Source organism: Corella eumyota, chromosome 4 (assembly GCF_963082875.1).
Source record: "Corella eumyota chromosome 4, kaCorEumy4.1, whole genome shotgun sequence".
Lineage (NCBI taxonomy): Eukaryota > Metazoa > Chordata > Ascidiacea > Phlebobranchia > Corellidae > Corella > Corella eumyota.
The window spans coordinates 7,788,978-7,802,765 of record NC_137493.1 but is presented as its reverse complement, the minus strand read 5'-3'; the positions used below and the strand labels follow the sequence as shown (position 1 = coordinate 7,802,765).

The 13,788-nt window shown below is 25.9% G+C and overlaps 2 protein-coding genes across 2 annotated transcripts; both read left to right on the top strand.

The window, feature by feature from the left end:
• Nucleotides 1-119: 119 nt before the first annotated feature.
• Nucleotides 120-1,116, top strand: LOC145750552 (coiled-coil domain-containing protein 124-like). The gene has a single exon (XM_082566612.1). It carries the CDS (start codon nucleotides 174-176, stop codon nucleotides 843-845), a length of 672 nt encoding a protein of 223 aa, XP_082422738.1. The 5' UTR covers nucleotides 120-173; the 3' UTR covers nucleotides 846-1,116.
• Nucleotides 1,117-1,189: 73 nt separating this feature from the next.
• On the top strand, nucleotides 1,190-13,197 carry LOC145750016 (gamma-tubulin complex component 6-like). The gene is made up of 28 exons (XM_082565923.1): nucleotides 1,190-1,429; nucleotides 1,580-1,749; nucleotides 2,065-2,260; nucleotides 2,488-2,645; nucleotides 2,870-3,021; nucleotides 3,216-3,361; nucleotides 3,646-3,729; nucleotides 4,086-4,323; nucleotides 4,712-4,903; nucleotides 5,169-5,293; nucleotides 5,515-5,716; nucleotides 6,206-6,430; nucleotides 6,577-6,726; nucleotides 6,932-7,104; nucleotides 7,298-7,411; nucleotides 7,604-7,736; nucleotides 7,912-8,821; nucleotides 8,963-9,063; nucleotides 9,247-9,346; nucleotides 9,517-9,639; nucleotides 9,891-10,077; nucleotides 10,186-10,309; nucleotides 10,634-10,790; nucleotides 10,963-11,133; nucleotides 11,387-11,502; nucleotides 11,697-11,806; nucleotides 11,941-12,107; nucleotides 12,348-13,197. Exons 1-28 carry the CDS (start codon nucleotides 1,245-1,247, stop codon nucleotides 12,461-12,463), a joined length of 5,025 nt encoding a protein of 1,674 aa, XP_082422049.1. The 5' UTR covers nucleotides 1,190-1,244; the 3' UTR covers nucleotides 12,464-13,197.
• The last annotated feature ends 591 nt before the right edge of the window (nucleotides 13,198-13,788 follow it).

Genomic DNA, 13,788 nt, shown 5'->3' with positions numbered 1-13,788 from the left:
GTATATTTTATACGTAAAATGGGAAAAATAATATATTAATTAATTTTTATTTAAAAATATGTTAAACTGATAACAGTTTTTCATTTTTTTTTTAAATGTGTCTAAAAAAAGCAGTTTTCATAAATCTGTAAGTGGTAGGTATGTAACTTATAGAAAATATATAAAATTTAATCATGCCGAAAAAGTTCCAGGGGATGAATACAAAAGCGGTGACCGCAAAGGCTCGGAAAGCTGACAAACTTCACTCAGAGCAGGAGCAAAAACAGAAAGAAATGGAAGATGCTTATTGGCGAGACGACAACAAAAATGCAAAAAAGAAACAGCAACGTAAAGAAGCACAGGAGAACAAACGCTTGGAAACTGCCAACAAAAAGAAGGAATTACAAGATTTGTATGATGCCGAGCAGAAGTTGTTAAACAAAGTATCAAAGAGTATGAGCTCTTCAACTAAAGTAACAAGAGCAGAAATAAATCAGTTAAATAGAAAAGAAAAAGAAGAACAGGCCGAAAAACAGAGGGCTGAGGCATTAAAAAAGAAAAATATCTCTGTTCAAAATGAAGAGATTGAAGAAAATATAAACAAACTTGTTATCGAAGGATCAGAGGCACGAACTGTCGAGGAGGCAATTTCAGTTTTAGGAACTTCTTCAGAGGAACTCGATCGTCATCCTGAACGAAGATTAAAGTCATCCTATAAGAAATATGAACAGGAGAGAATGCCTGTTTTAAAATTGCAAAACCCTGATATGAGAATGTCTCAGTTGCGACAGATTTTACGGAAGGAATGGCAAAAATCGCCGGACAATCCTTTAAATCAAAAACATTTAGAATACAATGACAACTAAAGTTGGTTTTTGTTTTATTGCTTTATAATTTTTTTGTGGGAATAAGACAACATGACAATGTTTTATTTATTTTTGCTGCAGTGCTGCTATGAGTTATATCATTTTTTCCTAGAAAATTGGTGACAAATTACTGTAATATGTCCATGTTATAAATTTGCCGTTAGTTTTGTTTGGTATGCAGGCATGTAATTTATATATGTATACAGTATTTTTACTAACCGTATTTTAAATTGTATTAGGTATACTGGTGGATAGATATTGGACTTTTTTTCCTGTCAAAATAATTTTAATAATAACAATTGTATATATTTAATTTATTAACAGGATCAAAAGTATGTGAAAACTTGAATATAAAAACAAATACAGTTTAAAACTGTGACAAACTAGTTACTACTTAAAATGGATAACTTCACTCAAAGTAATAAAATAACAAGTACAACCAGTTTACAAGATCTGGTGGAAAAGTTGGTTGATTTAAATTCTCCAAGAGTTGAATCTTCATTTGTTTATGGAAAAGAACCTGAATTGCATAGAGTTAAACGAAAACGCTTGAAACTGAAAATCTACAATGCTCTATTTTCCAGGTGAGTTTCGTAACTTATTTTATTTGATAGATTTTATATTTAAAAATAAACATTATTTTATTTGTAAAACCACTATATTTATTAAAACTGTAAATAGCTATTTGTAATTTTTTTTTATTTATTGCACTTTTAACAAAAATAATTTTTTAGAAAACTTGCCCTAAAATATTCTGGAAAGTCCCCAAGTTGGGACTGGCTTTCAAACAAAAAATGGGAAACAAAAACAGTTGCCGAAGCTCTTGCATTTCGTATGAGGTTTGGTTATCGGAGATACTTGGAAGCTGATTTGTTGATTAAAAAGACGGAGCAGTTATTAGAAAGTAAATACAATTTTTAAATACTTAAAAATCAAAAAAAAAATTATTTGTTAGCCTAACTAACTGTTCTTTGTATATCTTTATTTTTGATGTAAAAAGGCCAACTTTGTTGTTTTAGGTTGCTTTAGGCAGTTTGTTAAATAACTAAAATGTTGCCTAATAATTAATCTGTCTAATGGTTTTTAAGCTGTACCATTTATAGTGCAAGTATTTTTTACACATGTAACCTGCTGGTACATTTTGCTGTAAATTAATTCTATGTTTATGTAAACAATTTAGTTGTGTTAATGTATGCTAAAAACTGAAATTGTGTTTTAGTTGAAAATGGAAAGTATGAGTCAATGGTCCAGGTATTATTTCACCTAGCGAACGTAAACAAACAAAATCATGAAATTTCCAAAAAACAGTTTCTACTTCGTGATGATAGGGAACAGTTGTCTAAAGTGAAAGGACCAGTTGTCTATGGGGACTTGCCAAACTATATACATACCAACAGTTATCCAATATATCCAAGGTAAATATGTTATGTTTATGTGATAAAATTAAAAATTATTCAAAACTTCCTTTAAAACTTTATTTACTCATTGTAAATTGGAGTGTTAATTTTATTTCTGTACCTAACCTGAACTAATTTAAGTTTTCTTTTAAAGTATGATAAAAAGTATTATTATAATATTGTCCAGGTTAAGATCTGCTAGCTCACTTTAAAAAAAAAAAAAAAAAATAATGTGATTTTTTTAGTTGGATGTTTATATGTGATGTCAACAAACCACTAATGTATTCATCTTTAAACCTGAATACTGATCCACATCACTACAATGATGATCAAATTCTAAGTTCAATGAAATATAAAGAAGGAGATGTTCATGGATTTCATTCCAATATTTTTGCAATGAAAAGTAAAAATTGATTTTTTTTTTGAAGTTTTAAAGTATTTTTAAAGATTTTTAATTTTTGTATTTATTTAAAAACTTTAGGCACAATTTAAAAGTAGGTTATATATTTTATTTATTTTGCAAATTATAAATAATTTTCTATATAAATCAACTAACAAGTTCATGTAGGAAATCTTAATATTAAACTACAAATTTGAATTAACTATTTTTTTTAAATTCAATTTTAGATTTATCTGAGGATATTAAAACAAATAATCAAGTTGAGGAAACTTTATATGGAGGTTTAACACACAGTAAAACAACTTCGATGAATATAACTCTCAGTATTCCTCCCTTAAGAAACAAACCAATCAATTTGATGCAAGGATTAATATCTCAGGTAATCAATTAATTTTTTTTGACAATTTTGTCAGTATTTTACAAGAAGACATATACTTTACCATTTTTAATTAAAAGGTTTAGTACTATGCTAAAATTTAAAAAAAATTGACTTTTTGTTTTTTTTATTAATTATTTTTGGATTATTTTTTGGAGAGTTAAATTAGGGTTTTTTAATATAAATTTGCAATGCAGAGATCCTACCCTGAAGAAGACGAGGGATTTGTGTCTCCTGGATGCGAGAACACTTCCACAATTGATCAACTTTCTGAAGATGGTTTCAATGATGATTCAGGGTTTAGTTATTTGCTTAATGATGATCAGCCTTATATTGGATACAGGTATATACAATTAATTAACTTTAATAAAAAAACTTTAACTTTATAAGAAAAATTTTACCTCCTCAATTAACAAAACTTAATCTTATTTTATTCTCTTTGTGATTTTGGTAAATGTTTGGTAAAAGAAGTAAATTTTAAAAACAAAATTTATGTTTTTTGTGATAACTCTAATGCAAGCGTTGATTAATTAAGTCTGTTTGGACCACTTTTTTTCATTTTTGTGCTGTTTAAATTTTTTTGGTTGTCTTTGTTTTTAAAATAAGATTAAAAAAATACTTTTTTAGAAAACCAGATTATGATGTTTCCATTTGGAGAAAATGTTTGGATGAGAGGAGAAGTTATCATCGAACATGGGAAACATGGGGACAGTGAGTTGTATAATTTATTTTAATTTTTACTTGAATGTCTAAGTATTTAACTCAATTTGTTGCAACCTAAAAATTTTTGATTTTTTTTTCTTTCTTTTTTTTGATTTTATGACAAATGGTCTTTTTATGCCATATGGTGTTTTTATGACAAATGGTGATTTATGTCAATGGTGTTTTGTTACAAATGGTGCTTCATGACAAATGGTGTTTTATGATAAATGGTGCGTCATTATGGGTGGTGTTTTATAACAAATAGTGTTGTTTTATATTTAGTTATGTTTGTGCAATTATTTTAATATTAGTTTTATAATTAATTAAATAAATTTATTTTCTGGTAAAAGCAAAATTTTTAACAGGCCAGCGGGTGTAACTAAGAAAAAATATTACCTTACTGAAGCTGGTGCTAAAGTTTTCGATTTTGTCTGGAAAGAACGAAATGAAATTGTTTTCAATCTTGCCAAAAATTTATCATTACGTGGAAAAGGTGTTGCTCCTATCAAGCAAGAATTTATGGAGGTTGATGAAATAATGCTGACTCATCATTCTCATTTGGTTATTGTTGGCATTTCTTCTGATACTTATGCCTATAACTCGGTGAGTTAAAAAAAAAATTGTTAAAACAGAAATTAATTAGTTACGAATTTATGTTAAGTTATCCAGAATTTTAAAGCTCTTGAAAAGAATGAGAGATTTAGTGAGAACTGTAAAGTAACAGAAACAGTATTTATGGATTAATAAAATTATTAAGTAGAATTTGTTATTTGCTATATAGTTATTATTAGAGTTTGGTTATGTTTTAAAGGTATATGTAGGGTTATAATATATAAGTATTTTTAAAATCCATAAAAGCAATAAAACAATTTTTAAGATTGTTTTTTGCTTTCATATTTATATTTGGTATTATAGTAAATACTCTATTTATTTGTTCTGTTAAACCACATTGCATTTCCTGCTTAACTTAAATTATTAAATACTTTTCCAGCTTGCCCACATGTTTATTGCTTCAAAAAATGTTTACTTCAGTGGTGTAACTCCCTCAAGTACAAGAAACTTATTAAATGAGTTTGCTGAGTATGGAACTTGTTATTTAAGACTTTTACAGTTTTCTGCATCTGGTTTGGGTTCAACTATTTCTATGGAGTCTAACCAACAAAGTAAAGGTGTTATATTTAAAGTAAGTTGTTCGTTTAGTGGAATGATGTGTTTTTTCATTGTTTGAATTTTATAATGTACTATAGTATAGTTAAAGTAATATAATGTAATAATAAAAGATATGTATTGCGTTAAACACCCTAAAAATTTTAGGAACATTTATTAAATATTTTTGTGTGCTTTAAAAGTTTCTAAGTGTTCTTTTTTAACTGTCATTAAAATATATTTAGGTTATATATGGTATTGTTTTTTTCAGTTTTTTTTACATTTTTGTGTTATATTTGCAGGCATTCTGCGATGGAATACGTCAATATCTTAATGGTTATCAACGAAATGCATTGGAACAAGGTGAAGGGCAAACTTCACTTGGACAACTCAAATATAAATTTCAACAAGCTAGTTCACAAATAAGGTAGAAACGTAAATTTGAGGCCAAGGTTTGTTTCTTAATAACCTCTCTAAAAATTGAGAAATTTTGTAAATAACTTAACATAAAAATGTTGAATTTTTAAAATATTTATTAATTTTTTAAGTCAAGTAAAAAAAATATTTTTTACTGATATTTTTTCTTAATTTGGTTCTTTAAATCAAAATTACTAAAATTTTTTTTTTTATCTAAAATTATTTTTTTAGATATTTATGTAAACTATGTTACTGTGGTGAGCCTGACTCTCCTTTATCCAATAACTCAGTTTCACAAAATAACTTTCTTACTGGAATCTCACTTCTCACTTACTTATATGAGGAAGCACTGTATTGTACTCAGTCTAATGATTACTTGGTGTTACTTTATCTGCTGAAGAAATGTTGTGAACCTTACCTTCAATTTGTACAAGTAAGTATGGTAAAACACTGAATTTGATTTAATTTTGGGGTTTGGTTTGCTAAATTTAGCGATGAAGCAGCATTTTATTTAATTACTTAATAAAAATGTTAAAAAAATAATTCAGTCTTGTAAAGATAGTGTAGGTACAATTCACGGCATAGTGTAATGATTGAAAACTTAGTTTCTGCTACATGGCGGTCCTCGGTTTGTTTTCTACTTTTTTTAAGCTATAGCACCAATAAGTAATGGGTTTTAAACGGTATGAACTTCTGCTAGGCAAAAAAAACAATCAGCACTATTCTTAATTAAATGCATTTATCAAATAATTACAATCCATAATATCTCAAACAGTCAAAGCTAAATCTACAATGGGTTGGGGTGACTAATTGTTTTCCTAAATTTTGGTCGTGCTGCCGGTCTTTTATTACAAATTATAAAGAGTAACAAGAATGTATTTAGTTAAGAATAGTTAAAATATTCAAGTTGTTAATTTTTTAGAATTGGGTTTTTCATGGTTTATGCTGGGATTTTACGAACGAATTCATGCTCAAAATCAACGATGAAAATTTTACAAGAAAAGATCGACGTAGATGGACAAACTATATCGTAGCAAGCAACCCCGATGATATTCAATCAAGTGTTCCAAGCTTTTTGGCTCCTGTCGTAAATGATTTGTTTATTTGCGGCAAATCAAGGGAATTGTTGCAGCATATCGATCCAGAGGTAAGTAGACACTAACTTATGTTTTTTAAGGTTTTATCAAACTGAAAGTTGTTTAAGTTAAAAGCTAACTTGTTTAGTAGTTTAATTATTTTTAAACATTTATTCTTTTTTTTTAAAACCATCTTTTTTATTTGATTTTTTGTTAGCATTTCTTATGTACTGGGGTGACAGAGGTGCCTGAACTTCTACTCACTTTTTCAAAATCACAAATGAAAAAACTTTCCAGCATGTGGAAATATTTTGAGACATCAATGTTGGAGTTGGAAAATACTAGAACAACTAACTGGGAAATTAAAGTAAAAAATAAAAATGAATTTTTCAATAAAAAGTTTTTAACAATAGTTTTAAAATAACTAATTGTTAAATTTTAATTAACTAATTTATTTACTTGCTTTATTTTTTAATGGTGGCCACTTTATTGTTTAAAAATTAAATTTATAATTTTTTTTTACCTGTAATGACATAATCTTTGTATTTAATTTGTTTTTATGTTTTATATAGGAAGAAGAAGTAGTTGAAAAAAAGAGAAAACTTGCTCAAAATGCAAGAAAATTGTTTGAAGAACAACTAAAAGAAGCACAGGATGAAGATATGAGAATCAAAACTGAAATCAGAAAAATAAAAGAAACCGAATTAAAGCGGTTACAAAAACAAGCTTTAGATGATATAGAAAGGTTCGATAGATAATACTTTTTTAATTTAATATGTTTGTACAGTTAACAATTATGTTTTTATAATTGTATACACATAAAACTAAAATTTTATATTTAACATTTTTTCAGTTGCTTTACAGTGTGTAAAAAAATCAATATTATTTAAAATTTAAATATTTTTGCTGTTAAGAATTATTTTAAATATTATTTCTAGGAAAAAATTACACCAACAACAAGAAAAGGAGGAAGATCGAATTAGACAAGAAAAATTGTTGGAAATTGAAAAAAGAAAAGCGGAAAAAGAACAAGAATTATTGCAAGAAGCAAAGTAAGTTTTGGTGTAAATTTAAAAAATCCAATCATGGTATTTTTTTCTAAAGAATTACCAATAAAACAAAAGTAAATCGTATTAATTTGCAAAATTTACAGATAAATAGTCTAAACAAATATAATATTTTTTTAAAATTCGCTTAAAAATTTAAACATTTTAAATCAGTTACTACTTTAAAATAAATTTTAGGCAAGAAATGATATCACATTACCAGAAGTTAACTCAAGAAGCAGAAGATAGAAAAATAAAAGCTGACTGGTTTGTTAAAAGACAAAAGTTAAATGAAAAAAGAATTCGATTTTTGCAAACTAATCACAACCAGGTAAATATTTTTATTTCATGGCCTTTTAGAATTTGAAATGTCATTTTTAATTTTACATTTTTTTTTTACATTTTTAATATTTTTACTGTTTTTAAAAGTTTTCTGTCTGCCTCTAACCCCATTATATATACATATTTTTATTATATAATTTTTTATAAAATATAAATTTTTACAGATTTTTTTACCTGAAGATGATTCTGATACTAAAATCAAACCATGTTTTATTAAAGATCCTGATGACCAACCACTAGAATCAAATTTTGATAAAATGTTGTTAGATTTTACTCATCCGATTATTTTGCCTAAAACTGAAGAAAACAAAGATAATGACTTAAAATCATCTGGGGTAGATGATGTGTTAAAATTAATTGAATCTGAGGAAGCAAAAAAAGTTCAACATGTGTCACAAGAAACTATCTCAAATCTTCCACATGAAAAAATGACAACCACTAGCCAGAAATCTTCAGAATTACCCAAACCCCATGTTTCTGATCAAACTATACAACAACCCGAACAGAAATCAACCATTTCTTTAAGTAGCAAGTCACACGTATCTGACCAATCACAACCTGATGATATTTCAGTTACAAAACATACACCTGGCCCGCCTCATGTATCTGACCAGTCTGTTGAAAAACCTAAAGTGATCAAGCATGTTCAAACTTGTCAGAATCATGTGTCTGACCAGTCTAAACCGGTTGAGCCCAGTTATTGGCAGTTTCCAAAAGACGGACCTCACATATCCCAGCAGACTACAGAAGTACCACAAAAAGTTATACAGATTGATGAAAGTCAACCACATGCTTCTAAACAGTCAAATGAAATTGAAATAAAACGTGCAAGCACAAAATCAGTTGGTGACAAACATGTTTCGCAATCTACTATATTTGATCATGTTTATGAAAACAAAACTGACAACGAAAGTTTAAAAATTCTTAAATCATCTGATAACATTGAAACTAAAGAGTTAATTAACATGGACAACAATGTTGAAAAAGTACCAGAATTATCTACAAAAAGTCCAATTTTAAAAGTGTCATCTGAAGATGCCATCTACACTAAGCAAGAAAGTATGAAAGCTAAAGGTATTACAAAATTATTTTTTTTAATTAAAAAATATTTTTTATTTGAGCTTGTCAATTCTAAAAATATTTACAAATTTAGAGCAGAGGTTTTGGTATTGCTTTTTAATATTATTTTTGTTTTTAACATGTTATTTGTTTTAGCCTTACCCCTACATAAAGTTACCAACATCAACTTACTACCACATACAAGTGATTCCACAATACAAGATTTAATGTACACAAATATGCCTGAAAAACTTGAGGTAAACATTAGTTTCAAAATTTTTAGTATTTAGAATGTAACTATATTTATCAAATTCTTAATTTCAGTTTTAAAAATATCTAACTTTAAAAAAATTTTAAAACATTTATATTATGTTATTTTTTTGTTTTGACCTGTTATTAGCCCAGTTTAACTAATAAAATATATTTAATATGTTTTTTAGAAACCGAAAATTAATTACATTTCTGAAGAATTGAAAAAAGAAGTTACATCTCATCCTTCACATTCTTCCATCCAACTTTTGATGTATCCACCTTCCAAGGGTAAATCTGATATTTAAATTAAATAAAAAAGTTAGAAATTCTGTGCACTATATTACTGTTAGAGTCTTTTGAAAACCACAGGTTTTTGCATAATAATATCAAACTCTATGTAGTATAACTTTGTTAAATAAAAAATGATACTGTTAAAAGAATTTATACCGTTTTTTTAGATAAATTTTTATACAAAGATTGTCAAGAACTTGAAATGAAGAAATTTGAAATTGAGTTGTTAGAAAATGATGATTATCATAATTATATACAAGATATAAATTACAGTTTAAAATCAACAAGAGGTAATTTAATTACAAAATTGATTAAATTTCAAGGCAGTAATAGTTTTCTTTTTAATTTTTTTTAATATTTAAATAAATCAGCATTTTGTTTAAAAAATAATTTCAAGCTATTAAATTGTTGTTTTTTTACTCAGATATTTAATACATCTACTAAAAGTGAAGTATATAGAACATTTAAAATTCTTAACCTTGGCCTTATAATAAAAAATAGCTTTAACCAAATATAACTTTTTGCAAATTGTTGTTGACAGGTGTTTTAGATGAGCCAATCAATTTATATAAATCAGTAACAGAAGATGTTATAATGGAAAATGAAAATGAACTTGAAACTAATCTTGAACACGATGACCTTGTTGCTATTGACCTTCATGCTCTACCGATTTTGCTGCGAAATTGTGTTATTCGACCAATCAGAGCTCAAGCTGCTCTTGTAAACCGGTAAGCAGGACTTTTAAGAAAAATGATAAAGTTTTTTGAATAAAATAGATATTTATTTGCAATTAATGTTAAATTTGTTTTTTAATTTTAACTTTAATTTTTTTGTAGTTGTATTATCAACTACTTTATGGTGGATATTCAGTTACCTCGCCACTTTGAAATGTTGCGACATTTTCTTTTATTTGAGGATGGAGAATTTGCACAAACTCTAAGCAACAGTCTTTTCGAAATGGTAAATAATATTGATCTACTTTTAACTAGTTGTGGTTTATATGTAAATTAATATTTTACCCTTGGCTATATCTAACTATACAAATATATAGGTATTTACGTCCAACATCGAAACAATTATTTTTGTATAAGCTTTGTAGGTCAAAAATTACTATTATACACTTAATTGTTAACCGTTAATTAATTAATATAGTTTGAAATAAAATTTGATAGGTTTGAAATCCTATTTTTTTGTGGTTGTTTTTTATTCAATGCATAGATTTGTGTCTTATTTCGTATTACCAATATAAAAAAAAAATAGTTTTGTAAAATTTTTTTGTTTTAGATACATGGTGGATGTAAACCAAATGAAGTTTTAAATCCAATGTCGTTAGATTCAATTGTATCACGAGCTATTCAATCATCAGGGCAATGTGATTCAAATTATTCATCAAACTTAACAATTTCTGTAAAACATCTTCCACCAGCTTTCAGCCCCAGCGGTTCGTAAATGTTTTTATTTAGTTTTAAAGATTATAAATTTTATGTAAAAAAACACATATTACAATGGTGTATAAACTGAAATACTTATATTAGTTTTTAAATAAAAAAATACTCTTTTTTAATTAAATTTTTTTCCTTTTTTTTAATTTTTAATTTTTTTGTAATTTTTAGACTTGTATGTTTTAAACTGCATTGAACTAAAATATCATGTTGATTACCCATGCAACATTATTCTGACTGAAAGTTGCCATACAAAATACAATCATGTACTTGCTTTTTTATTGCAATTAAAGCATGTAGTTTGGGCCTTACATGATATAAGAGCAAGGCTAACTAGAATAGGTGAGTATATCACATTAAAGAATTTCTTTTTAAACTGATTTTTTTTTAGAATATTGAAACTGTTTTAAAGTTGCATAGGCTGGTCTAAAACTGAGTTTCTACATTAAAAATTATTTTATGTTAATTAAGACTGTAAAGACCTTCTAAACATACAAACAAAACTAACATAATTTTTTTCTGTAGAAAATATTTATTTTAAATTGAGTTATGGTTTGTTTATCTTTAAGTTTAATAAAATTAATTTCATTAAAAGGAAAAGGAATATCTAACATTAGTGAAATGCCACCTTCCCAAACTAAAAAACTTCAACTTTTTCGACATGAGATGCATAATTTTGTTCGAGTTATGCAGGGTTATGTCTCAACACAGGTAAAATAAAAGTTTTTTTTTAATTATGTAAAACTTTTTTAAAATTTTTTTATAAACAGTCAATGAATTGTTTTTATATATTTTGGTTAGAAATGTACTGTTTGAAAATTTTTTTTTGAGAAGTAAAATTTTTTTTCAGGACTTTTGTTTTTTAAATATTTTGGCACAAAATATGAACATTGCTGTAAATTTAGGTGTTGCATGTGTGCTGGCAAGAATTTAATGAAACTTTACGCACTAAAGTATTTACTTTAGATGATCTCCATTTAAAACATGCTGAATACATCAACAAATGTGTTCTGAGGTTGGAAAACAATTTCTTTTAATAAATTTTTTTACCAATTTTTGGTTATTAAATTATTTTTGTAACATAATTTAAATATGCCTGTAAGGCATTATTTAATTTATTATGTCTAAAACTTTAAAATTTCTTTTTAGGTGTTTGCTGACACCAAAAGCACAAAGTATCATGAATGTTATATGTGATGTTCTGAAATGCATTTTAAGATTTCGGACACAGTTATCAACTCCTGCTTCAAGTAACTTTGATAAATTACAAAGAACTTATCAGGAGTTTGTGAGGTTTTCTAGCTTTTTATACAGAGGTAATTTATTTTGTAACATTTTTAAACTTTTTTGTTTAGTTTTCACATAAATATAGTGGGCTTTAACCATACCTTAATTAACAGGGTCTAAATATTTAAAAAAAAAATATATATATATAGAAAATGTAATTAACTATTTTTAGTAATACCTTTGTTAATGCCCATATTAAAAAAAAATTTAAAATAGAAAAATGTAATTATAGAGTAGGTTATATTTAATCTGAATACAATATTTTACAGTTGTGTCGAAACTTGTCGAAAAAGGTTACCAACCTCATCTTGAGGACTTTCTAGTTCGACTTAATTTTAACAATTACTACAAGTTATCAACCAAAAACCAAACATTCAACAAATAATTTTTTTTAAGTAGTTAGAGTAGATCTAAGTGTCTTTTATGCTATTTTTTAATTGAAATTCTATATACAAAGTTGAGTTATCTTTTATTCATTACTTGATTTTTTTACAAAATCTGGCTAATTTATATTCTTAGTTTAGTTGGTAGTTTTTCAATTTTGTACTATCTTAGCCCAAAATATTTTATTGAATTTACAATAAAAAGTTTTAAAAAATTGTATTTATTATTATTGTAAAAGGTTGTTCTAAGTTATTTTGGATATTGAAAATAGTTCTGTATTTTGGCATTTTTAAAAATATAAAAATGAATATTTTACTTTTTTTGGAAGAACTTTTTAAGAGAAGTTGAATTGCAATTTTTTGTTTAATTCACAAAAATTTAATATTGGTAAATTTGAATTTTTGTATAATTTTAACAGATGTGCACCAACCTAACGAATAAACGAAAGTTGCAACGTTTATCTATGTCGCCAAAACAAACGGATTTAAACAATAACAATAAAAACCACGTTTTCACCTAAAATTAGTAAAAAAAAATATTTGATTCCCTCTGTTGTCATTAGAGCCCTAATAAGTATTTTTAGATCATTAAAACGTGTCAAGTTACAACTAATGTACTTTTAAATAAGTGTAATTGAATCATTGCGAATATAATAAACCTTAAATCGAAAAATAATTGTTCTGATAGAACTTAACAGGTCCAATCAAAAATCTTAGATTTCAAAACATATTGTTATTGTCCGTATTTTTATTCTTACTAATCCGAATTTTGAAATCGAATAACTTTTGATTTTGTGTATATAAATTTTTAAAATTTTAGTATGTTGTTTATTATCATATTGTGTTTCAATCTTCCTATTTTGATAATTTAAATATTATTAATTAGTAATTAATAGGTGTTTGTTTATTAAAATTTAGAGATCGTTATTAAGTTTTCAAATTTTGGTCAGTTATATATCATAATATTAATAACTCGAAAATGGATTAAAAATTTAATTTTTGTTTGTTTATTGTATTTAAATTCTTGTTCGTTTATTAAAAATAAAAGTTTGATAATAGGCATTTAAAATTTAATAAAATGTATTTTATAATATTTGTAATTAAAATGCATGTTTAAAAAATAATTTTTAGTTGTTTATTTTATTTAAATGCTTGTTTATTTATTAAAAATCAAAAATCAATTTTAGGTATTTAAAATTTAGTATAATGTATATCCTGATATTAACAACATAAAACTGGGTTGAAAAATTAATTTTATTTGTATAATATATTTAAATGCTTGTTTGTTCATTAAAAATCAAAGATATGTACTATTCTTAGTTAAGGT